Source organism: Saimiri boliviensis, chromosome 4 (assembly GCF_048565385.1).
Source record: "Saimiri boliviensis isolate mSaiBol1 chromosome 4, mSaiBol1.pri, whole genome shotgun sequence".
NCBI classification, from domain to species: Eukaryota; Metazoa; Chordata; class Mammalia; order Primates; family Cebidae; genus Saimiri; species Saimiri boliviensis.
In genome coordinates this window covers 40,197,452-40,224,966 of record NC_133452.1, presented here as the reverse complement: position 1 = coordinate 40,224,966, position 27,515 = coordinate 40,197,452, and the positions used below count along the sequence as shown (strand labels likewise).

The 27,515-nt window shown below is 38.9% G+C and overlaps 1 protein-coding gene across 5 annotated transcripts in view; it reads right to left on the bottom strand.

Annotated features, from left to right (window-relative positions):
* Positions 1-720: 720 nt before the first annotated feature.
* ARHGAP18 (Rho GTPase activating protein 18) overlaps positions 721-27,515 on the bottom strand; it is a 230,945-nt gene continuing 204,150 nt past the window's right edge. For 3 of the 5 annotated variants that reach the window (XM_074397482.1, XM_074397483.1, XM_074397484.1), the window contains exon 15: positions 721-5,351. In XM_074397482.1, the coding sequence (XP_074253583.1) occupies positions 5,197-5,351 (155 nt within the window). In that variant the 3' untranslated portion in view covers positions 721-5,196. The remainder of the gene's footprint in view (positions 5,352-27,515) is intronic. The other 2 variants (XM_074397481.1, XM_074397487.1) reach the window with 2 other exon arrangements.

The following is a 27,515-nucleotide window of genomic DNA, read 5'->3' as shown; positions in this document are numbered from 1 at the left end:
TACTGGATGTGCAGAGTGTCATGGGGATTAGAGTGCTAAAGATGAGGATGGCCTTGGGGTCTGGGGCCTCTGGAGGTAATCAGCATAGATTGAGATGAAGGACACCATGATATTAATCCTGGTCGACCTTAGTCAGATAGCAGAAACAAGGCTTCGGGTACTGAGGAGTAGAGAAGTCAAAACACAGAAAATGCTGGAAAAAGAGCTAAACAAAGATAAATGTGGAGAGTGGGATGGGTGGTGCCGAACACTGCTATTTTTTTAAGCCATTTATTTTTTAAAAAAGTAAAATGGTCTGAACAGTATTATTTTGATAATAATTTTAAAAACTAATTTTGAGCCACAGATAAAGATCCAGTGAAGATTTCCCAAATCCTGCCGACGTCTCTGAAAACCTAAGACCCTGCAACTATGAGTTACAGTGCTTGTTACATATCAGATGTTTATCTAAAACCCAGACCTCCTGGCACACTGGGGTGGTTGGTCATACTAGGTTTTAGTCGTAGATAGAGAGAATTTAATGTTTTGTTTTTTCCGCTGCCATGAACAGCTGCAGAAGTGCAGGGTTAAATTGGGGGGCAGGGACAGTGGTGGGGACAGAGAGGATTTAGGTGCAGAGAGAGAAAGAAAGATTTGACCAGGGTTGTTGTTTTGCCAAAGAATACACCAAACAATTTGATCCAGCCATTTCACTTCTGGGTACATAGCCAAGAAAAATTAAAAGAAGAGTCTCAAACAGATATTTGTACACTTGTGTTTACAGATGTATTATTTACAATAATAATCCATTTTTATTATTCCATTTTTAGCACTGAAAGTCTAAATGTAAATGTGGCACATATACACCATGGAGTACTATGCAGCCATAAAACACGAGTTTGTGTCCTTTGTAGGGACATGGATGAATCTGGAAACCATCATTCTCAGCAAACTGACACAAGAACAGAAAACCAAACATAGCATATTCTCACTCATAGGCGGATGTTGAACAATGAGAACATGTGGGCTCAGGGAGGGGAACATCCCAGAAAATTCATGAACTCCAAGCAAACTGGGACAGTGTGTCATCCTACCAGAAACCTGAAACAGACCTTTAATCGTACTTTGCAATCACATTGTACTTTCCTAGGCCTTTTATTTTCCTACTCCCCTGAATGGCTACTTCACACCTTCTACTCACTCCTTAAGCCTCCAACACATCCTCCTTATCTTCACTCTCAACTGATTATCTTGATTCTTACTCCAGTGATTAAACTGATGCATCCAGAAATTAACTTTCCAGATTCCTCCACTATCTACCCACTTGCCATGGTTTCCACCCATAATCTTTGTACCTATCTGCAAACTATCCATTTACCTGGAGAGAAACTCTCCATGTTCCTCCCTAAAGCCACTTCCTTGTTTTGTGAACTACATCCCATTCCTTCTCATCTCTTGAAGAAACTCTAGCAATTATCCCCTCATTTTAAACAGCAATTTCTCCTTTAATGAATTCTTTCCAAAAACAGTAAAATATTCTGTTACTACTTCTGTGATTTAAGAAAAAAAAAGAAAGAAAAACAACCTTCTTTCAACCCCATTTCCCCTGTCAATTGTTAGACCATGTCTCTAATCTTCTTTATAAGCAAAACTCTCTGAAAGTGTTTTCACATATTTTCTCCAATTCTCCTCCTCTCAGTCTCTCTTAAACCTTCTTGAATCTAGCTTTTTGTTCCCTATCTTAGAATTAAAGTTTCTCTTGTCAAAATCACCAATGGTCTTCATGTTGCTAAATTCAATAATCGATTATCAGTCCTCCTCTTAATTGTTAATAACATTTGATAAGTTAGATGACTTACATCTGATAGGCTGATACACTTGATCAGTCCCTGTGATCTAATACATTTCTTTTGCTTGGCTTCAGGACACAACATTGCTGGGCCATCCTCCTGTCTCATTTCCTTTTCTTCTCTTTCTTGACTTCTGAAAATCTGGAGTGCTCTGTTTCTGTTTTTGGCCTGTAGCTCTTTAAGAGTCATACTTTTTTTTTTTTAAGAAAAAGTTTTTAATTTTAAAAAAATTGAAAAAAGCTGTAGATATTTGGCTGGGAAAGGTGGCTCATGCCTGTAATCCGAGTACTTTGGGAGGCTGAGGCCGGTGAAACTCAAGGTCAGAGATGGAGGCCATTCTGGCTAATGCTGTGAAACCCCATCTCTACTAAAAATACAAAAAATTAACCGGGTGTGGTGGCCTGCACCTGTAGGCTCAGCTACTCAGGAGGCAGAGGTTGCAGTGAGCCAAGATCACGCCGCTACACTACAGCCTGAGTGACAAAACAAGACTCCATCTCAAAAAACAAAACAAAACAAAAAAACCTGAAGATATTTATGGTGTACATGATGCTTGAAAACATACAAATGTATGCAGTAGAATGACTAACTCAAGCTAATTAACATATGTATTATCTCACATATTTGTGATGATAAAATCTTATCAATTTTCAAGAATGTAATACATTGTTATTTTTGTACAATAGATTTCTTGAACTTGTTCCTTCTGTCTAACGGAAATTTTGTAAGCTGTGAGGAACATCTCCCCAGTCCCTTCCCTGCCAACCCCTGGTAACCACCATTCTACCCTCTGCTTCTATGAGTTAAATATTTTAACTTTTCTAATTTCTATATATATGTGAGATTATGTTGTATTTATTATTTTATTCCTGGCTTACTTCACTTAAAATAATGTTCTGTGGGTTCATCTATGTTTTCACAGATGGCAGGATTTTCTTTTGTAAAGCTGTATAGTATTCCACTGTGTATACATCCCACACTTTCTGTACCCACATATCCACGGATGGACACTTCAGGTGATTCTGTATCTTCATCTTGGCTATTGTGAATAGTGCTGCAGTGAACATGTGAGTGCAGGTGACTCTTCAACATACTGACCTCACTTCCTTTGGATGTATGTCCAGTAGTGGGATTGCTGGATCACATGGTAGTCCTATGTTTAATTTTTTGAGAAACCTCAATACCATTTTCCATAATGACTGTACTAATTAACATTCCCACCACCAGTGCACAAGGGTTCCCTCTCCTCCACATCCTCACCCATGCTTGTTATCTTTTGTCTTTCTGATAACAGTCATTCTAACAGCTGTAAGGTGATAGCTCATGGTGGTTTTAATTTGTGTCACTCTGATGACTGGTCGTGTTGAACATTTCCTCTATATCTGTTGGCCGTTTGTATGTCTTCTTTTGAAACATGTCTATTGATGGGTTTCAGGACATGCTACCTCAAAATATGGTACATTGGCGTTTTGAAACTACCCTCACAAGGCTGATGAGAATTATAAGCCAAGATTTTGGCAGAATCATAGTTAGGCATTAATCAGGGTGCACTGGTGTACTTAGACCAGTTTCTTACAGCTGCTGACTAAGAGTCTACGTAGAGCATGCTGACTTGGCTCCTACATTGTTCCTGTAGATAAGATTTGTGATAATAAAATTATAAAACTTTTTGTACTCAAGAATTGCTTAAGATATTTTTATTTTTATTTTTATTTTATGATTTTATAGTTGGTTTTTATTTGTTTGTTTGTTTGTTTGTTTGTTTGTTTTTGAGACCAAGTCTTGCTCTGCTGCCCAAGCTGGAGTGCAGTGGCACAATCTCAGCTCACTGCAACCTCCACCTCCTGGGTTCAAGCCATTCTCTTGCATCAGCCTTCCAAGTAGCTGGGATTACAGGCACATGCCACCTACAGTCGGCTAATTTTTGTATTGTTTAGTAGAGATGGGGTTTCGCCATGTTGGTCTCAAACTTCTGACCTGAAGTGATTTGCCAGTCTCAGCCTCCCAGAGTGCTGGTATTACAGGCATGAGCCAGTGTGCTCAGCCAAGAATTGCTTATGGTATTTTTTAAATCCTTAATTCCAGCAGAATGGCTCATGCTGACCAGTCTGAAGACTCCCCTTAGAAGGGAACTGACTCAGCACAAGAATGCAGTCTTTACATCACCCTGTCCGATGACTTCACATCTCACTTCTTGACTAAATGGCAGTCCCCACACTTCAGCCCATTCCCCATCCAGACCCCTTAAAAACCCTACCATCAAACTTCTAAGGATGGCAGATTTGAGGTTTCTTCCTGTTCAGCTGCACTACAATTATTAAACTTTTTTTCTGCTGCAGCCCCTGGTGTCTCAGTATATTTACTCTCTGTGCATTAAGCAATGAACCTGTTACAGTTACAATGTGAGAAAACAGCAGAAGCAGGAATGCCTCTCTGACTGTCTCCCATCCTCCTGCCCTGAATAAGACCCTCATTCCAGAGGCACCCATCCTATACACAGAGAAAAGGAATGTCCTTATCTCTGAAGACGTACAGAAACAGAGAAGAATCTGAACAAACAGGCCTTGCTAAGTTTCTCCCAGCTTATTACCATTAGATCATGCCTGTTTTATCCAGTTATACTTCTGCTTTTTCATCAAACTTAGCATAAAAATACATTCTTTGTTTCTTTGGGACTTTATTTTCACAGGATCCCAAGTTACATAAAACTTATTTTAAATAAATTTGTAATTTTTTATATTAATCTGTCTTTTTTTATAGAAGCCGCAATCATGTACCTTGTGATGATTATGGAAAAGATATTTATTTTCCTTTACAATTCATGAATTTTTGCCCATTTTTAAGTGGAGTTATTTGTTTTCTTGCTATTGTATTGTTTGAGTTCTTTATATATTTAGTATATTAATCCCATATCAGACATACGGTTTGCAGATATTTTCTCCCATTCCATAGGTTTGTCTTTTCACTTTGTCGATTGTTTCCTTTGTTGTGAAGAAGAATTTTTAATTTGATGTAATCCCATTTGTCTGTTTTTGCTTTCGTTACCTATGCTTAGGCATTATTAAATTCATACTCATTCTTTGGGTGATCACACTCAGCTTCCTGCCTCTAAAGATACTAACTGCCCTCAAATTTATGTCTCAACCCAAACCTCTCTCCTGAATTTCAGATTCATACATTTTAGTTGCCTAACTAGCATCTCCACTTGGAAGTTAAATAGACATCTCAAATATAACCCAAAACTGACACTTCGTTCTTTACTATCTCATTCCCAGCTTTTTCTCCCTAAAGGCTTCCCTATTATAAATGATGGTAAATGTATATTTTCAGTTTCTCAAGCCACAATCTTTGGAACCATCTTTGAGTCTTATATATTGCTTTCACAGTTTGTATCCAAATTATCAGAAAATGCTATTTGGTCTATCTTCAAAACACACTGTGCTGCAGTTGCTGTTTTGCTGGTGTTTCTGCTGTTCAGTAGGTGGTGGCTGTGACATTTTCCCGGCAGTTTTCCTCCTTCAGCTTGGGTAATTTCAAAGTAACAGAAAAACAGAGAAAGTTAATGAATAAAAGGGCATAGCATGGGTGTGATACTCTAATTGCTTCTAAGAATTTCTCTTTTCAAGGAAGTTATGCTTAGAAACACATACACATACCTTAAGAAAGTTGAGAAGTAAAGAAAGACTATAGCTCTGGTACAATGGTTTAACATGTTCTGTACAGGGTCTATCACATCCAGTGCTTAATGACTGCTCACCGACACAAATAATACTATATTACATTTATATAGTATCTTTCTCTGTGTACAGTGTTGTGACATTCATCTCATTCAACCCACTTATTCTTTACAGCGATCCTACCATACACTGAAGTCCTTGAGGGCAGAGACTGCTTTGCATCCCTGAAGTCTAGTAAATGGCCTGGCGCTCAGCGATTGTCTAGGAAGTGTTTGTTGAAGGGGTTGACTCACTAATACAGGCTTATTATCCTCATTTTACAGCTGATAAAATAAGACTTAAGGCCGGGCTCAGTGGCTCACACCTGTAATCCCAGCACTTTAGGAGGCTGAGGTGGGGGCATCACAAAGTTGGGAGATCCAGACCATCCTGGCTAACATGGTGAAACCCCGTCTCTACTAAAAATACAAAAAAAATTAGTTGAACATGGTGCTGCATACCTGCAATTCCAGCTACTCAGGAAGCTGAAGCAGGAGAATCACTTGAACCTGGGAGGTGGAGGTTGCAGCGAGCCGAGATGCGCCACTGCACTCCAGCCTGGTGACAGTGAGACTCTGTCTCAAAAAAAAAAGACTCAGAAATAGAATGACTTGTTCAATATGGCCCAGCTAATAACTAAGAGTAAGCCATCTTCTAATTCACAAGTGAATATTCTCCACATTAATCACTAGATATGACTACTTCAGAATGAGTTATGGCATCTTTATAAAGTGGGATTTAACACATTAGAGTAATAATCTAACACAGTATAATTGCTAAAGAAGTTTTCATGCAGATCTGTACTACAAAAGCAAAACTAAATGTTGGGGCAATATTTTGGCAGAGATCTTAGTTATTTGCTTTTGCAACAGAGTCCCATAAAAGAAAATGGTATGGGGCCTCCAGAAAGCTGGTGGATTCACCTTTATTTGAATCCTGCCCCAGGACAACCTACTCAAAGTTGGAATACTTTATTATTAGAAAGATATTTCTTGTTTAATATAACAAACAACTACTGAATTTCTAATGTTACTGAACCAAACTTGGGTCTACTCATTCAGTGCAATACAGCCAACCATCCACAGGGAGGTTTCACAGCAAGAGAAAGGAGGGTGTTTACTTGCAGAATACCAAGAAAGGAGAATCAGAGAGCTCACACTTAAGACCCAACCTCCCTTGTGGTTTACAAGCAAGGGTTTTTATAAGGCAGGGGTACAATTCAGAAAAGCAAAAGTTAAAGGCAAAAGTCATGAATCCGTACATGGAGGTTACATATTGATTTGGCCTAAGAAGGCAGAAAATCTTGAAGTGGGGGCTTACAGGTCATAGGTAGATTCAAAGAGCCTCTGATTTGCCATTGGTTAAAGAAGGAAAACTTTGTCTAAAAACTTGGGGTCAGCAGAAATGAACGTTAAGGTCTGGCCTGCAGGCATCACTTTCTCTATGCCTCTCAGTAAGGAATTTAGAAAATAGAACAGCCGTCAGAGTTCAGTCCTCAGTTCGCCCTTCTGTGAGGTCTATGTGCCAGCAGATGGCATTTTCTATTTGGTGGGGTCTAGGTTTCCATAAAACAACTCAAGGACATATGTTAAAATGTTATCTTTAGTTTCTATAGAGAAACAAACATCTTGTGACTCTAACTTCCTTGGCTATTAAGTTACCTGCTTGTGTACCAGGTTGCCTATTTCTTTCTCAAAGTTAGGCAGGTGCCTGGAACTTCCCTTGAAGAAACTCAAGATTGTCTTTATTTCCATACTTGGCAGTTGAGAGAGTAGCAGGCCCCCAAGAGCGGCCATCGCTCTAACTACTATCAGTCATTGGGAGTTTTCTACTCCATATGTTTAATCTTTATCTGCCTCCCCACCCCACTCCACCTACCTTTTTAAATCTTTGATGACTGTTATCATACCTACTTTAAGTAGCCCCATTCCTTCCTTCTAGGGTTATTTTCAACAATGTTTCATGTGATGTCATGTCCATATTTCTCATCATCCTGGTCCTCCTGCTCTGAATAAAAATTAGACTATCACGAGTCTTCTTAAAATGTACTTGGCAGAACTTAATGTAATTCCTCAGGATAATTTGAAAATATGAGATTTTGAGGCAGGGTCTTCTTTGTGCTTGGTTCTCCCTAACTTTAGTTGACAGTGTTTAAAATTATTGCCTTTTTTCCTCCCAAATATATTGCTTCATGTAGAGTATACTGAATATGTGATCAACAAAAGAACCACTTTTTAAATTCACAGACACTTTTGCCCAGACAGCTGCACCAAGCCCATGCACTCACACATTTTTAAAGATTCTAATAAACAACTTAATTTTCTTGAAGTTCATCTTCATTGTTTCTGTATAGCTTTTGACACTGAAGTCTAAATGCACACTTGAGTTTGCAAGCCAATTTTACCTAGACAGTAATTAGACAATAATATGTGAGTTCTCTTCCCCTCTGCAGGTTGAAATGAGACTTAAGTTTCCACCTGCAGACCCTCACACCTTCATGATGTTTAGGTCCTTGGTATTGAGCCACCGTTCTCATCCATCTCGCACTACCCTTCCTGCTCTGTCAGTTCCAACAGGGTGATTTTTTTGCCCTCGCGCGGTGCCTCTCCTCTCCTTGTATCTGACACAGTATCTTTTCTTTCTGCTTTCCTCCTCAACCACAGGTAAAGTCCTAGGCTTGGGCTATTCTACCCTCAGCAGCTCTTGGTAAACTACGCATTACTCAGCCCATCCTTGAAAATTCACCTCCCACAGGGTTTGCCCTAGTCCCATAAATAGGACCCATTAGACACAAAGCAGAAGATCTTTCCCCCAAGCCCTCCTGAAATCAGTATTTGCACTACTGGGTTTTACCTTAGTTTTCTGATTGCTAGCCACCTCTGTATAAGGGCTTGGCCCGCTTTCCTTTACATTTAAATATTGACCAGGGTCATGTTCTAACTGGGTAAAATATTTGGCATGTCACCAACTTCATTCTGCCACCTGCTCTATGAAAATTGTAGTGGGTCTGTTCTACCCACCAGATTGGACTACCATAAATATTAATAGCTCCTCAATCAAGCTGGGCTTCACAGTATCCTTTTGCACAGGCATCTAGACTGCAGGTCCCCCTTTTCTAAGAGTAGCCTTACAGCTGGATCAGTCCCGTAAGTCCTGGTTTCATCCCGAGTTCTAGCCTCCATTTCTCCTAATCTGCCTGTGTACATCTATGATTTCAGCAAGCCTCAGTCCAAAACCAAGCCTGCTAAAACTCCTGTAATAATCTTTCATTTGACTTTGTCCTTCATAAACAGCTGTCTACAGTTTATAGTGATTTGATAAGCTTATTTTTTTCTTCACTCAATTTGTGAACAACATCAACAAAAAATGTTGCTTGATCTTTTCTAGTGCAAGAAGAGAAAGAGAAAAAAAATGTTGACTTGAGCTATGTCAGCCTGCATGAGGTTTCCCTCTAGTTGTTAAAACAATCACCAATTAAAACTGTTGAAGTAAGGTTACTTAAGCATACTCTAATTGAATTTACATTTTATAATTTTTTTTTTTTTTTTTGAGATAGAGTTTTGCTCTTGTTACCCAGGCCGGAGTGCAATGGCACAATCTCAGCTCTCCACAACCTCCGCCTCCCAGCTTCAAGCGATTCTCCTGCCTCAGCCTCCCAAGTAGCTAGTATTACAGACATGTGCCACCATGCCTGGCCCACATTTTACAGTTTTGTAGTGTAAACAAGAAAGGTGTAGTCAAATATTTGCCTAATTTAATGCTATTTCTAGGACAGTCTCTTAATCCACTAATCTTAGTTTAAAAAGAGAGAGAAGAAAATGAGATTTATTTGGCATGCATTCTTCTTTGTGAACCTATTTTAGTACCTCATACACGTGCTTACAGATTTATAGCTATTGCAGCTACAAACAGGTGGACACGCCCCTTGACAGAGAATCACAGCACTTTTTTTGTGTATATTGTTTTGTTTTTCCTGTTTGAAATATGTTCCTTAAGTAGTTTAATAAATAAACAAGGAGAGCAATGTAAAACTTTTAAACAGAGTTTCACATCTTCTCTCAGAATGAAAAGCAAGATGAATTTCGGCATTTGTCAGAACTGGTTTCAACCTACAGCTAGATGGCTACATGATCTGAACGTCTTGAATTTTCAATTTCTCTGTGTCAATGAGAGCATAATAGCTTACAATTTGATTGCAAGAATTAAATTAAAATGTAAAGCAATGAATATGCAAGAATTTTATAAAGGTAAAATCCCCTTCTCATCCTCTTCTAAATATTAATCTAAAGTTTCTTACACAATTTTCCTTCTTAAGATTTAGTTTCCTATTCCATGTAACAGAACAAAACTTTTATAAAACATATTGAATAAAACATACTGGTGGCCACCATTACCTCCTTTCAATATCTTCCAGCTTACCCTAAGTGAATACTAGTTTCCAATTATTTTCAGGCACATATAAACCTAGGAAAAATTAGTAACATAGGTATATGTTCCCCAGTTACTAAAAGAGTAGTGAAGTGCTCATACTAATGCTTTTGAGAATATCCTATTTTATTTAGATTGAGTATAATATCCTATTTTATTTAGATTGAGTATATGTGATTATATTAAATAAACAGAATTCTTTTTTTTTTTTTTTTTTTTTTTTTTTTTTTTTTTTTTTTTTGAGGCAGAGTTTCACTCTTGTTACTCAGGCTGGAGTGCAATGGAGCAATCTCGGCTCACTGCAACCTCCGCCTCCTGGGTTCAGGCAATTCTCCTGCCTCAGCCTCCTGAGTAGCTGGAATTACAGGCACACGCCACCATGCCCAGCTAATTTTTTGTATTTTTAGTAAAGACGGGGTTTCATCATGTTGATCAGGATGGTTTCGATCTCTTGACCTCGTGATCCACCTGCCTCAGCCTCCCAAAGTGCTGGGATTACAAGTGTGAGCCACCACGCCCGGCATAAACAGTATTCTTTTAAAACACATAGACTTTGCACAAAACTCTCCACATTTAGGGGTGGAAAGTCGGTTTTCCGAATGCTCCCCTCTCCACTGGGCCATTTCTCCCAAACTACTCTTTAATAGGTTAATCCTGTCATACATTAGTAAATGTCCTGACATCGCCATTTTTTCACATGGCAGCATTTGGTTAAATCTGCTACCCCTTGCTGCCATTCAGGGGATATTGTTTCATCTCCACCAATATGTGTTCCTCATTTTTAAAACATTTTATTTTCCAGCTACCACCTGCAGTCATCTTCTGATGCCTTCCACACAGTGGGGGCTCAGCAATCAGGACCAGCTTATTCTCTCCTGGATCTTTTGCTCCCCAAAATCTCCTCCTATTATTTCGGTACTCTCAGATGGTCCTGCATTTCATGCTCCCAAAGCCAAAGTCTCATCCATGGCAACAAATAACCAAGCTAGAAACCTACTCCCACGTCAACCTGATTGTAGCAATAATGGTATTTCCCACCTTGGTCATATTTTCTCTTTACATCAGCAATGCACAGAAAATCTACCCAAGACTTCTAGAATAAGATGTATATTTTTTCAATTCTCAATGAGCAATTTTAGCAAACATAAAAAAGAAGAGTAGCAGGAACCCTAATAAGAAAAGTCGGGGTAATCAGGGCCATTAGCAAGCCCCATGCCATTTCAGCCAGCCAGGGCACCCAACTTGTCTTCTTCACTGGCCATGGCATGACTTTCCAGGTTCAATCAAACTCAAGTCAGCTTTGGAACAATCAAGGGACAGTTACGCCCTAGGTCCCAACTGATCTGTGGGAGGCAAGTACACAAGAAATAAGAAAGAGAAATTGTCAAGGAGTATACTATTTACAATTATTAATTTTCTTTATGTTGCATTTTGTGCAATCTTACAGAGCTTTGTAATGGCTAGAATGTCTAACAAGCCCCAAAAATGTTCTCTACCTCCTTTCTTACCTTGAGCTGACATTTTAAAAAAACAAGTAATAAATTTAAAGACCCTCGAGTACCTTAAAGAAATGGAAAAAGAACTGGGAGCCTTGTGTTTGAGTCAAACTCAAAATTTGCTTAATGACCTTGGGTAAATTGCTTTGCCTCTTTGAGTCTGTTTCTTCATCTATAAATGAGAATGACATTATCTGTTTCCTAAAACTATTATGAGGAATAAATGAGAGTATATTTGAAAAGATTTCATAAAATATAAAGTGCCAAACATATGGTAAGTGCTATCATCCAATTCCAGCAAAATAACAGAGTAGAGCCACCCGTCTGATGAGGGGGAAGCTACAAAATGTGCAATTTGGATCAGCACATGAATTTCATTCCCCAAACCACAAAATTATCATCCCTGCTTCATGTCACCATACTGGTCTCTCACATCTTATGGAATGTATATTTTCAAATACAATGTGTAGAGATTTCTGGGGCTCTGGAAAATGGAATTATTACCCCTGGGAGCATAAGAAAAGAAATACAAATATTGATCTTAAAATAAGCTCATCATGTGCCATTTTGTTAGCATTGACTGGAGAAATAAGAACAAAAATATTTGATGTAAATGTGATTTAATCTCTCATAGAGAATTAATATCTTCCCTTATGTAGAGAAATAATTTTCTAAGGTAAACTATGTTTTCCTACTTATTTTGCAATCATTTATATCATATTTTCCAATCACCCCTCACCTCCTCTGCTCTAATCCTATGGGAAAGCCTTTGCCCATCCCTGTCCATTCGTTTGCCTCATCAATTACAATACCATCTATTTGCTGTCAAACCCCATGTATATATCTCCAGCCCAAACCTCTCTCTTGATGGACAGACTTTAATATCTGACTGCCACTCAATGCCTCTACTTAAATGTCTAACACGTCTCAAATTGAACTCCTGATCTGTGCTCGCTCTCTCTCTCTCTCTCTCTCTCTCTCTCTATGTACCCGTAGTTTTCTCCATCTTAGTTTATGGGTACTCCATTTTCTGGTTAGTTAGACCAAACACTTTAGAGTCACATTTCCACATCATTCTATCAGGAAATCTTACTAGCCCTATTCTCCAAAACAAATACTAATCTAACCACTTCTCACTGATGCTACAGCTACCATTTTAGTCAGAGCCAACAACAACATCTTGCCTAGGATACAAAATAACTTTTTGAAACTTACATCAGTATAAGCCATGGCTCAGCTCAAAACCTTCCAATGGTAACCCATTGTACTCCAGGGAGAGCCTGACGAGCTGGCTCCATTGTTACTTTAAGACCTCATTATCCTATTCCTCTACCCCAGCCCACCCTGCCTCAGCCACACTGGCCTTTTATCCGTTCCATGAATATCCAGGCACATTCCCTTCTTATGACCTCTGTAGTAGTTTTTTTTAAAATCTGCCTGGTACATGCCCTAAGAGATCCATATACCTAAGTCCTTCACATTGCTCACTTTCTCAAAGAGGCCTGCACTGACCATGCTATTTAAAATGCCAATTCGCCTCCCTGGTAACCCATCTTATCTTTTTCTTCTTCTTATATATATTTTTATCTTATCTAAATGCATAGCACTAATAACTCCAATATGATCTTTATTGGGTTTTTTTTGTTCTGTCTTTCTGTATTAGAAAATGTCTTTCTGTATGAGAAAAAAACACAAGGGCAATGTCTCAGGCAGGGTGCCTGGCACTCAAAAGATTTGTTCAAAAAATGACTGCAGTCGCTCGGTGTTCTAGAATCTTGAAAGTGGGGTCAGGGAATGTATTTGTTTCCTATTGCTATTCTAACAAATAACATCTAATTTTGTGTCATAAGACAGGACAATTGTATCCTCCTCCAGTTCTGAAGATTGGAAGTGTAAAATTAAGTTGTCAGCACCGCTGTGTTCCTTCTGGGGGCTTCAGGTCTCTGTTTGTCTTTTACAGACCTAGAGATTCCCTGTACTCCTTGGCTCATACTCCCTTCTTATCACTCCACCTTCTTGCTCCTGTTATCACATTTCCTACTACTCTTGCTCTGATCTGCCTCCTTCTTAAAGTACCCTAAAGGAGCAGTAAAAGGCTGAGGTAATCAGGCCATTAGTAGGGCCATTAGACTTGTGATTACATCAGGCCCACACAGATAATCCAGAATAACTTTCTCCTCTCAAGATCCTTAATTTGTTCACACCTGAAAAATCCCTTTTGCCATATAAAGTCACATTCACAAGTCCCAGGACTTAGGACTTGAACGTCTTTGGGGTGGAAGGACAATATTCGACCTACCACGTTTACAGGTTGAATATGAGAAGCCGCTAGAACTACAACAGCTGAGCAGATGCCAGTGAAACGACGGCAAAACCCTGTTTGCTGGTGGAGGAGGCACACCAAGGGGTAGCCAAATGGGACGCCAAACTTGAATTGGACAGCTTGGGAGACAGGTAATACAATTTGTATTTAGGCACCTACTGGCCACAGAAAGAAAACCTGTAGATTTGAGTTAGAGAAGTTTTGATCAAAGAGCTAAGAGATAAGAGTGAGAACTTGGTCAAGTTCTTCTCTGATCAAAACTTCTCTAACCCAAATCTAGGAGTTTTCTTTCTACGCTCAGTAGATGCCTAAATATAAATTGTATTATCTGTCTTCCAAGTTATCCAACTAAAAACACTCCCATGTTTATCCAACTAAACACGGCAGTTCTCCTAAGCCACATAAAGGATTTTGGACTTGGTTCTAAGAGAAATTAGAAACCACTGACATAGGAAAGTGGCCAAATAAGATGTACATTTTGAAACATACCACTCTTGGAGATGAGATCCAAGATGGCTGATCACTAGCAGCTCGGAATTGTAGCTCCCAGTGAAAGCGCAGAGAAGGAGAGTATGCCACACTTTCAGATGAATTCTTGTTGCTCACACACCAGGAGATTCCCAGCAGAGGAGCTCCACAGGTCACCAGCACGACTCTTGTGACCGGCGAGGCGGTTTTGCCGGCGCCTCGGAGCATCGGTTCTTGGTGCAGAGTCAGAAAAGCACCATCAACCTTAACACCGCTGATTTAGTCGGCACAGTGGGTTGCTCAGATTCCGGCGCTGAGAATCAATAAGTTGGACGTCCACTCAGAAACTCAATTACAAAGACGGTAACTATAAAGACCACAGATGGATAAATCTACAACGAAGGGAAGAAAACAGCCAAAAAAGGCCGAGAATACCCAAGATCAGAACGCCTCTCCCTCAGCAGGGGATCCCAGTTCCTCATCAGCAACGGAACAAGGCTTGATGGAGAACGAGTGTGTTCCAATTACAGAAGCAGGCTTCAAAATGTGGATAATAAGAAACTTCTGTGAATTAAAAGAACTTGTTCTAACCCAATCCAAAGAAACTAAGGACTTTGAAAAAAAGGTTTGACGAAATGTTAACAAGAATACACAATTTAGAGAGGAATATAAGTGAATTGATGGAGCTGAAAAACACAATACGAGAACTTCGTGAAGTATGCACAAGTTTTAACAGCCGAATTGATCAAGCAGAAGAAAGGATATCAGAGGTCGAAGACAAACTTAATGAAATAAAATGAGAAGACAAGATTAGAGAAAAAAGGATAAAAAGGAACGAGCAAAGTCTCCAAGAAATATGGGACTATGTGAAAAGACCTAATCTACGCTTGATAGGTGTACCTGAATGTGACGAAGAGAATGAATCCAAACTGGAAAATACGCTTCAGGATATTATTCAGAAAAATTTTCCCAACCTAGTAAGGCAGGATAATATTCAACTCCAGGTAATACAGAGAACACCACAAAGATATTCCTCAAGAAGAGCAACTCCAAGGCACATAATCATCAGATTCACCAGGGTTGAAATGAAGGAGAAAATACTGAGGGCAGCCAGAAAGAAAGGTCAGGTTACCTACAAAGGGAAGCTTATCAGACTTACAGCAGGATCTCTCAGCAGAAACCTTACAAGCCAGAAGAGAATGGGGGGCCAATATTCAACATCCTTAAAGAAAAGATCTTTCAACCAAGAACTTCACATCCAGCCAAACTAAGCTTCATAAATGAAGGAAAAATAAAGTTTTTTGTGAACAAGCAAGCACTCAGAGATTTCATCACCACCAGGCCTGCTTTACAAGAGCTTCTGAAAGAACCACTACACATAGAAAGGAACAAACAGTATCAGCCTTTCTAAAAAATACCAAAAAGTAAAGAGTATCAATATAACGAAGAATTTACATCAACTAATAGGCAAAACAGCCAGCTAATATTAAATGGCAGTATTAAACTCACATATATCATTATTAATTTTAAATTTAAATTTACTAAATCCCCCAATCCAAAGACAGACAGGCAATTTGGATAAAAAACTAAAACCCATCGGTATGCTGCATCCAGACCCATCTCACATTCAAGGATACACAAAGACTCAAAACAAAGGGATGGAGAAAGATTTACCAGCCAAACGGAGAGCAAATATAAATAAATAAAAAGCAGAAGCTACAATTTTTGCCTCTGATGAAATAGTCGTTAAAGCAACAAAGATCAAAAGAAGCAAAGATGGACATTATATAATGATAAAAGGATCAATGCAACAAGAAGAGCTAAAGATCCTAAATACATACGCACCCAATACAGGAATACCCAGACATACAAGACTTATAAAGAGACTTAGACTCCCACACAATAATAGTGGGAGACTTCAACATTAACATTAGACAGATCAATGAGACAGAAAATTAACAACAATATCCAGGACTTGAACTCAGATCTGGAACAAGTAAACTTAATTAACATTTATAGAACTCTCCACTTTAAATACACAAAATGTACACTCTTATCAGTACCATATCATATCAACTTAGAAGTTTAAACGAAATATTGGTTGGCTCCTTGTTTGTTATTCTCTTCCCTCATTTTCTTTCATGTCTCCATTATTAAGGACAATTATAGGCATACCCATATTTAGACTGCATTCTAGCCTGGGCAATAAAGCAATACCCCCATTCTCTCTCCCTCTTCCTCTTTCTCTTTCTTCCTCCTCTTTATTCTTTTTCTTATTATTCTTTTTTTCTTTCTCTCTTAAAAAAAAAAGAAGGAAAGAAACATATCACTCTTGCAATAATGTGGGAAAAGAGTGAAGAGCAAGGGAATATGTGAAAAGATCACTTGGGAGAATGATGGAGCAGTCAAGGTGAGAGTGGCTTGCTATTGTATTGAGTGTTGGTTTCCTATCTGCCAAATGAAGATCATATTATTATCAACCTCACCTGGCTTTTGCAATGATTCCATCGCAATACACAGAAATCACCATAGTGGGTACATAAACTGTGCTGACTTCTGGCATTGTAACTCTGTGTTACCTATTCCTAATACAAAATTACGGAGCTACTGCTTAAAAGGGAAAAGGTATTGATTATATCTAAAACAAGGTATTTAGAAACCAATAAAACATTGACCTAAGCACAGTGGGATAAAGAATTGCCCTCTGCACTGCCTGATTAGGATGGGAAGATAGGTCTTTACACACCTCTTGCTAAAGGAAGTAAGATGACAGGGCGCTCAGAGAGAACTCTGGGCCCTGGATGTTAATAACAGGGAAACAAGGAAACACAAAATCACCACAGGGATATTTGGTTGCCCAAGATGCAATGTTATGAAAATGAACAATGTTGCGGGTCTCAGAAGTGCTTTTCCTTTTGTCTCCAAGCAATGAGCTAGAACAGTATTGGGCATAGGAATAGGCTTGGTCATGGCAAGTGGGTTCAAGTTATGGCTCCAACATTTACTAGGCTTACCATTGGGAAAGTAACGTAAACTCTGAGCTTCAGTTACCACTTCTGAAAATCAAGATAAGAATAGAAATATATCACATATGTCTTTCCATCAGAATTTAATCAGAAAATGCTTGCAAAGTGCTAACACAGTACATGACACAAAGTATTCAAATAGTTGTTACTATATTATTTATGCTGTAGCCTTTCTCTTTTCTTTTATGTCCAAGGCCTGTCAAGGAATTGTGAAATAGCATCCTGAAAGTTAAGGGAGGCAGAAAAGAGACCAGTAAGGAAGCAACAGAGAGAATGCTAGGGTCAATACCAAGTCATCTTTACCAAACACAAAACACGCTCCCCTAGGACTCAAGCAAGGATGGGATTGTGTTGCAGTCGAAGTGTGTCAGCCAAGAGTGGACTAAGTGACAAGGGAAGATGTAGGCTGGAGGCAAGGGGAAGACAGAATGACAGTATCGCCAGGAAGAGGTCATCTCCTGGAAGGCCCGGCTCACCGTCGCCAGGAGTCCGAAAGCCCACGGGAAAAGAAGGATAAACGAGAACACTGGGCATACTCTTGAACTGCAGCTGCCTTCTCTGAAGAGTCAGGCACATTAACTCTCCTTAGATGAAAAAAGAAAAGAAGCTATTTGTTTGCAGTCTATTCCAGGGAGGTCTGAGTGCCTCCTATTGGAGTGCAAAAAAAGAACCACTTAAAAAACAAGATCGCTGCTGTCAACAAATAAAATTATGAAGACAAATCTCATTAGATACTATCAAGACTAAGAGAGACTAGTACTTCTGAGCTTTCCAATAGATTTGGACTGCCAAGATTTGTAAGTTGCATATGGCTAGGAAAATAAAATAGATTATCTAATTTTCCAAAAGCCAAGGGAATAAACGCGAGTCAAAGATGAGAAAAGAAGGTTTACGTAACTAAGCTCCCTCAGGAAGGAGGGAAATGGGAGCGTTACCTAATCAACATTCTTCCCTTTTGTCGTCTCATGAACTCAGGCTGAGAAGAGTACATTTCATGCTATCGGAAGGAAGAATTTGGATTTTTGTCTCAGCAAACTGCTTAGAACAGGCACTTGGAACAGCTATAAGATGAATTTAGAAATTTCCAGAACCATAAAGCGTCTTCAGCAAACTAGATATGATTGGTTACAAGTTATAACCATACAAAAAAAGATTAAAATGGCTGCCCATTGTCCACTGATTACAAGATCCTCCCCCTGGTTTTGAAAAACCTTCCCTTTCTCTGTTCAGTCCCCATGGTAGGATAAGGAAGTGTCCCAAGTGCCATTCCACCTGTGTATGAAGACTAACTAAAGGATGCCCAGTCCAAATTCTAAATTCCCAAGAAAAAAGGACTGTCCATCTCCAGGCAAGCATCCACCCTTGGTCCAATTACACATGGTGAGCCCCACACCGCAAGCATGGCTCCCAGAACATGTGCAATGGGGGAAGGAAACTGTGGATTTGTTAGAGCCCTAAACTGTGTCCAGACTGCTTCTCCCTCTCTTTGTCTCCTGAATGCTACATTCAATCCCATTAGACCTACTAGAAAAGAAATTACACAGGACCTCAAGGCCAAGGTTTGGAAAATGGTCAGTATAGGTGCTGTGGCTCACAAATCTTAAATTACATTTTACCTTCCTAAATTTAAGGGGCATGGGTCTTAGTAAAAGTGACAAAATCACATCAAGGTGGGGCTATTCAGAGTGCAACTTCTCTGGTACGTGCTGGTTCCTTACCAGGGAACCTGTGTAGAAGCCAGTGTGCAAGTCGTGGAAGCCTGGCACTGGGGTATTTCGAGTCTCTTTTAAATCTAGCTAAGTCTCTTTGAAATGAATAGTGTTATTATCTTAAAAAGATCAACAGTGCCATATGGCTGAATTAGTTTCAGCTGATTATCGCCTAAGTCTCATGCCTGTAACTACAGAATGGCACCTCGTTGGCATGGATGAGTGATCATTCATCTGCAGAGCCACAGGGCTTAGGAGGTACTGAGCATGACAGGCTCGGCCATGGCCTGCCACACAGGTCCCACTCAGTGCCCCCTCCGGAGGTCCCCACACAGGTCCCCACACAGGTCCCACTCAGTGTCCCCTCTGGAGGAAACCTCTTCCTTATCCTTCCAAGTGGCGCAATACCTCCCTCTTTCCCACCACTAGAGCACTGTGCTTTTGTCTTCTGGATTAGGCTGTAAACACCACAGCACTGCTTTGCTGTCAGTTTGAATCCTGTTTCAGCCACTTAACCCTGTGACCTGAGAGACAGAGTTCCCAACCGGGAAAAAGGAGATGAAAGTATCACCGTCTTAGGTGCGCTGTGAAAATTAAAAGCACATACAAAGCACAAAACATGCGGCCTGGTACAAAGGAATTGCCCAATAAAGGCAAATAACATCATTATTATTTTTTGCGAAAACAGTCAGTATCTTACTGCTATTTGCATGCAGTGATTATATCTAAGTTTAAAAAATTAATTAATTAATTAAATAGAAAAATGGCCACTCCAGGACGATGCCTCCGGCAATCTGACACAGACTTGCCAAATGCCTAATATGAAGACACAGCATTGACAGGTTGCTAGACCTGCCTGTCTTCTTTGAATCCCTTTAGAATCCTACCACAAATGGGTAAGTTCTAGGAGTGTATTAGCCACAAATATCCACTGAGCACCTATCATGTGCGAATTACCAGCTCTTAAACATTGGAGACACCTGATGAGAAAAAAAAGACCCCGTTTTCAAGCTGTGAACATCTCAGTCTCATTCCTGAATGCATTATCTACTTAAAGTTTTTTGTTTTCTTTTTTTAGAGATGGAGTTTCACTCTTGTCACCCAGGCAGTAGCGCAATGGTGTGATCTCGGCTCACCGTAACCTCTGCCTCCTGGGTTCAAGTGACTCTCCTTCCTGCCTCCGCCTCCTGAGTAGCTGGGACTACAGGCATGGCCCACCACACCCAACTAATTTTATGTTTAGTAGAGATGGGGTTTCTCCATGTTGGTCAGACTGGTCTCAAACCCCTGACCTCAGGTGATCCGCCCACCTCAGCCTCCCAAAGTGCTGGGATTACAGGCGTGAGCCACCACGCCCAGTCTTCTTTAACTCTTAATGTTCACTTCGTGTTCACCAATCCAAAAATTTACACTACTTCATGGTTTGCAATGATTTCAGATTTTCCAGCTGAAGCAGCAGCATCTTTTCCAGCTGACAGCGTCCCTCAGGCCATCACTGTTAGCCCGACTCTGGCTCTGGTTCTGTTACAACAGCATCAGGGCCACTGCTGTCATATAACTAACATTCACAAATGATGGGTACAATTTATAAAGTACGTTGTGTAAATTATCTCATGTATTGTATCCAGATGGGATACATATGGGTTGATTTACTACAGTTCTATCCAGCACAGTCTCTGCTGGTTTTTAGCATCTTTTTAAATAAGCCTTGATGCTCAGTTTTCCTTTTGTCCACACCAGGTCACTGAGTCTTTGTCTTTATGTAGCAAGTTATATGTTATCTACCAAGCTACTATTCTAGGTTCAGACTCAGGGTAAAACATTTTGTGTTTGAAATTTTGTGTTTCTCTCAAATCCATGGTTTTGTACTTACCATCCTTTAAAGGTCATCTGTTACCTTTACACCCATTCAGACATTCGATCATTCTTACAGTCCAAAGTCAGATCCCAAACCACCTTTATTCTGAAATGATCTTATGCTGTCCTGAGATGGAAAGTTTCTTAATTTATTATTATTATTATTATTATTATTATTATTATTATTATTTGGAGATGGAGTTTTGCTCTTGTTGCCCAGGCTGCAGTGCAATGACACCATCTCAGCTCACAACAACCTCCACCTCCCAAGTTCAAGCAATTCTCCTACCTCAGCCTCCCGAGTAGCTGAGATTATAGGCATGCCCTACCATGACCTGCTAATTTTTGTATTTTTAGTAGAGATGGGGTTTCTCCATGTTGGTCAGGCTGGTCTCAAACTCCCAAACTCAGGTGATCCACCCACCTCAGCCTCCCAAAGTGCTGGGATTACAGGTGTGAGCCACCATGCCTGGCCTATTTTTATTAATTTGTATCTGCAATATATGTATCTTAATCATAACCTTTAAATTCTTAGTCATTGCATTTTTCTACCTAGAGAATTCATTTTCCTTATTTTCTTCTGTAGGTAGTTTCCGAACTAAATGACTCTGACAGAACCCTAGAAGTTGCATTTGTACTAGGATATATTTTGGTGTAAAAGTTTGAGAAATAATTTTAAAATCTCACACACATCTATCAGTTTCCCTTTACCTAAATGCTTCCTTACTCTCACCCAGGATGATGCAATACTGCTCTGTGGTGAATTACTACAGCCATTCTGGTGGGTCAGTGCTCATGTCACACCAATGACTGAAAGTTGACTATCACTCATCCACAAGTCTATGTGTATATATTTTGAGATAAATAGACCAGTTTTTAGTATCATTTAGCTTCTTAGGAAAGAAAAACTGATACAAAATCTCAAGTTGAAAGGAAAATGGCTAAAAGAAAATTCTATTCACCTAGTAATTCCTATGCATAAATCAACCTCTTCAAGGAGAGGATGAGGATCAATATTATTTGTTATTACACCAACTTTCCAAGGACAAATAGTTAATAATTTCTAAGGAAGCCTTCTGTAGCAATCATCTCAGGCTACCACAACAGAATGCCAAATGGATAACTGAAACAACAGAAATTGCTCCTTACAGTTGTGGAGACTAGGAAGCCCAAGATAAAGGTGCTAGACCAGGCGTCCCCAAACTACAGCCTGCGGGCCACATGCGGCCCCCCTGAGGCCATTTATCCGGCCCCCACCGCACTTCAGGAAGGGGCACCTCTTTCATTGGTGGTCAGTGAGAGGAGCACAGCATGTGGTGGCCTTCCAACGGTCTGAGGGACAGTGAACTGGCCCCCTGTGTAAAAAGTTTGGGGACATCTGTGCTAGACAATTCAGTTCCTGGTGAGGACTCTTTCCCTGGCTTACAGACAGCCGCCTTCTTACTTCACCTTTCCCCCTTAATGCCTACACATGAAGAATAAAGGAGATCTCTCTTTCTTCCTGTTACAGGGCCCCTAATTCATGATGAAATCTTGCCATGTTACAAATAAGAAGCCACTAGTCCTAAGAGACCTACCCTTATAACTTCACCTAACCCTAATTATCTCCCAAAGCCCTCATCTCCAAATTAACAGATGAAAATTGGGGAAATAAAAATAGTCCATAACAACTTCTTTGTTGAATAATGATCTCTCAGCTCAGAATAACTCTGGAAAACCAAGGCAAAAAAAAAAAAAAAAGCAGCATTATAGCATTATGTTAAAACAAAAATATTAAAAGTCAAATTAGAAGAAATATTTATCTTTGTAATAATAATACTGCTGAGGTTGATTGACTTATACATTATTTACTGTGGACCAGGTGCTCTCCTATAGCATTTATATTCTCTATTACATATACTCACTCAATGTGCAAATACAAGAAATCTAAGGATTCTAACTATACGGTTTATATATTTGTTATGGAGTATATAGAGTATATGTAAGTAGTACTGTAACAGAGAAAGAAAAAATATAAAAAGGTACCTCTCCTGGTTTTATGAATTCAGTACCAAACATATAAGACATTATTAGCCTCATTAGTTATCCATGAAATGCAAATTAAAACACGCAAAATGTCATTTCTTCACCCATGAAATTAATGAATATTAAAAAAACTGGTGGCGAGAAGACATTGAGATTATCACTCAACTGCCACTGATGGAAGTATAAATTAGTATGACTTTCCTAAAAAGCAATTTGATAATATATGCGACAAAAGCTTTACAGATTTTTCTCCTCATCGAGCCAGTCGTCATTTTCCAGCATGTTTCTCAGAAATTGAAAAATGAATCATCATAACAGCTGGCTAGTAAATCTCATATAAGTTAGACTGTTTCAAAAAATACAAAGAAGGACCTAATAATTTTGAGACAGAGATCTGTGATTTTTTGACACATAATGAACTTTTTAAAAGTTCAAAAACCTGGGTATCTGTGAGTATCAGTAAAATAATTGCAATTTATGTTTGATTGTGAAAAAGTTTTTTAGTGTTTACACACATAAAAAAAGGACAAAATTGATGCTGTATTAGAAATAATATCTATCCATAGATAACTAAATTTTTTAAAAACCAAAACCCTTTCTCAAAACCCAATTTTCAATAAAACTTAAATGTTTTATTAACTTTATCAAAATGTGTGATATACTTTTGTCCCATCAACAGTAATTACAACATATATACTTATTTTTGCTGTAGAATTGCTTTGTCATCATTGAATAGATTAGGATAAACCTCTGAGGAAGAAAGTCCAATAAAAACAGGAGTTCAAGGGGGGAAAAAATGTAGAAGTTCTTGTTATGAATGATTAGCTTCCATAGATTTTTGTAAAACAGACAACAGGGTATCAAATCACTATGGTATTGATATTCTTCTTCAAATAATTTAAAGTATTAAAATGTCCTTTGCGATTATTTAAACTTAGGATGAGAAACTGATAGATTTTAATGAAAAAGATAAGCAAGACAATACATCCTTGTAATAATCATTTTAGGGGGTAAGTGAAAGATTTTGAAGAACATTATTAAAGTGTACTCATATATTGTTTACCATCCAATAATTAGGATTTGGAATCAAAGCCTTCTGTAACACTTGCCCTAAGTCTTGTTTTACAGGGCATCATAATTTCCAGTGCATCCAGTATATGTTCCTCGGGTTTTGCTCTATAAATTATAGTAGGCAGAACAAAACTCTTACTATATGCAGCAATGCAGGAAAGGAGTGAGAATCGTGGTAGTAGCTCCTGAACGAGGTTACTTTCAAAAGAGCTGCTAACATGGAACCAGCTTTAGTGTCTCCGTTAGCAGTCCTTCTTTAACACCAGCTCCCAAATAAATTTAATTTAAAATTATTTTATTTAAACATGGTAAAGTTTCTTAAATGTAAAAATCATAAAAAGAAAATTTAAGTTAATGGACTCCCTTAAGGATCGGCAAAATTCTTGGAGAAGGAGACTTTTTCACCTAATTTTCTTTGAAAGTTACTCTGCGTGATCTTTTAGATACTTTAGCACAGTCAATTTCCTTCAAAAGTTAATTATTGTGAGTAGTATTTTAGATAAGAGGAACCAAGAAGCTCTTGAATTAACTAAAAATAGAAATACAGATAATCCAGATTTTACAAATTATATGCGAAACTATTTTATGATTAAGTTTCCCCTCTGCAAAATAGCCAAGTGGGGGGAAAAAGTATTAATAAACCTTATTCCTCTGCCTTTCCCCCCAACAATCCCACTGCATTCATAGTTCCCAATTACTATTTACATCTTGGCTTATGGCAATAGGCATCTGTCCCCATCACTCCAAAATACTCTGGACCTGCTCTCTAGGTCAGCCGTGAACTTGTGGACTTCAGCTCCAGTGGTTTCTGCTTAACTTTCATCTGGTTCACTTCTCAATTATTTGACATAGTTGAGCATTTCCTTCTTATTAAACCTGTTTTCAGCCCTGACATCTGTGATTTTTACTCTTCTGACACGACTACTATGGTTTGAACTGCTCTTTCTACGGCATCTCACCCTTAATGCATCCTGTAAGTGGAGAAAGGCATTCCTCAAAGTTGATCTTAGCCCTCCATTGGCCCTTCACTCTCAATGGACCATCCATTTCACTTCTATGGCTTTAACTATCACCTCCCTGCAAGCGTTTTCTAACTATATACTTTCAAAGAAATCTTACCTAAAAGATGTCTCAGTTCTAACTGTTCAGCCTCTTCAACACTGTAAGCTCAACCTATCCTCATGTTCCCTCCTTTCATACCCATAATACTTCCCCCCTCTCTTGCCCCAATCCCTTCATTTCAAACCAGTATTTCCCTCTGTTCTGGGACTCAGGGAAAAGCACCATCATCTTCTCCTAAAGATCTGTAGCCAGCCCCACTCTCACTTCTCTGCATCCAGTGGAATCATCAAGTCCTTTTGACCCCACTCGCGACATCAGTCTATCCCATTCTCACTTTTCACTGCCACAATCCTGAATCTGAGCCCCATCATTTCTGACCTACCCTAGTCTTCAATATTCTAAACTGGGCTTCCAGTTTAAGTACCACTATCTCTGTTAACAATTACCCAACTAAATGAGTCCTTTCTCTATGCTCCCATTACATTTTATCCATACAGTTACTTGTATCCATATCTGCTTCCCTCAGATCAGAGCCCATTTGCTGGGAGTACATTCCCCATCAATCCTTTTGGCAAATCTAAATCCGATCTCCTTGTGGAAATGCACATACAATTGATTTTTACATCATAGCAACTTAACTTATGGCATAGCACATAGCAAGCACTAAAATGCTCAGTAAAACAAATGGATAGCCATTTTTCCTTCAGAAATTTTAGAGTTTTCCTTATCAAAATAACATTGTCTAATGAACTCGGTATACTTTGATATGTTATCTAGGTATGCCTCATAGTTTATTAAGAATAAAAAATCTTAATTTGTTCCCTCTTCTTAATATCACAACTAGCATGAGGATGAATGAAGCATGTCCTAGAACATGTTTCAGGATTCTTAGACAAATGGAGATGCACAATTTCTCATTTAATTCTTCATGTTCTCAGTAAAACTTTTTTTTTTTTTGCCAAATACTTGACAAAAAGGTAACAAATATAAGAAGTAGTGCTTTCTTGCCAACATAATTTTCATCTCCCTGATTCTGTTACTAAGTATGGATTTTCAAAATAATGCCTTAAAGACATAAACTAGATAGGGGCACACAGCTCCCCACATCTCTTGCCTAAGACACTACATTTCTTAAAAAATAAATGAATTTTGTTCTTACATGTTCTTAGACATAAAATCATGCCTACCAAAATCAACGATCATGCCCCCACAAACTGTAACCAAATATACTCTTAGGCCCAAATTTTAATATAGTTTTACACATACTGAATCTTCACTCCCTATATAAAAGCTATGATTTAAACTACATTGAAACAGTCTAACAAAATGTATCTCTAGACATTTTTTTCCAATATATAATTTTTCCAAAATATAATCCTCAATAAGACTCTAAAACTTTAATTCTTTAAACATCTAGCATTTCTTTGGTCAACAATACAAACTGGATAATACAAGCAATCAAAGCTAACATGCCCCAAGATTTTCCCCATTGAAATGAGAGTTGGGAAGGCACCCGTAATGATTAAATCACTCCCTTTTTGTAATTATAACAAAGCTACAGTCAGGTGAAAGAAAAATTTAACTGATGGACTACTCAGATTTTGGCCACTGTCGGTGACTCTCCTTATAAACTTCCCCTCCAGGGGAAATTCCTTGTTCTCTGTGGCCCTTGCTGGAGGGGAAGGTGACTTGCAGCAGAGATTACATGAAAGCTGTTATTTTGTAAAGGTTACAGGAGATGCAACAGTGGCAGCGCTGAGCTACCCAGGTGAAGTGAGAGGAGAACATCAAAAGAGGAGTAAAGACAGCAGAGAGCAGAGCTGCTTTCTCTGAAGCTTATCTGAGCTCCTTCAGTTGAGAAACCAAGACTTACAATCTCAAGATAAAAAGCTTGCTTGTGAACAAAGCCAGTGTTTCTCGGCTAAGTTGGAAGTACCGTAGAAGCAGTTTTTCTTGCAACTAATCTATTTCTTGTATACATGTGAAAACAACTACATGTTATTTGCAGCTACATGTGAAAATAACTCATAAAACTCTTCAAAGAAACCTTAAGGATTTGAAGAAATGCTTATATGGAAGGAGGGGGTTCTAATGTTTCATTTGGAATCCTTTCCACTGGAGCCAACTGACTGCATACAAGACTTTAGGACACAAGTGAAAAAGAGAAGCTGGATGCCAAGTCCAGATTCCAAGATGTGAGGCCAATTGAAACGGAAGGAAAATTATTATCGCTATTTAATATGTACTAAATATAACATCTGAGACATCACAGAACCAGAAAAATCAGGACAAGGAATTGGAACTTCTGCCAGCAGGAGCGGCTAACGCTGACTGAAAGAGCCCCGGATTGTCCCAGGAGTGAACAAGATATTAAGACAGAAAATGAACTGGATAAGAGTTTTTCTTCCTAGACCTTCTGGTCTGAAATGCAGGGAGAGAACTCTGTCCTTATGCTGGTTTGTTTAACTTAAATGAAACAAATAATATATAAAGTTGAGCTGAGCA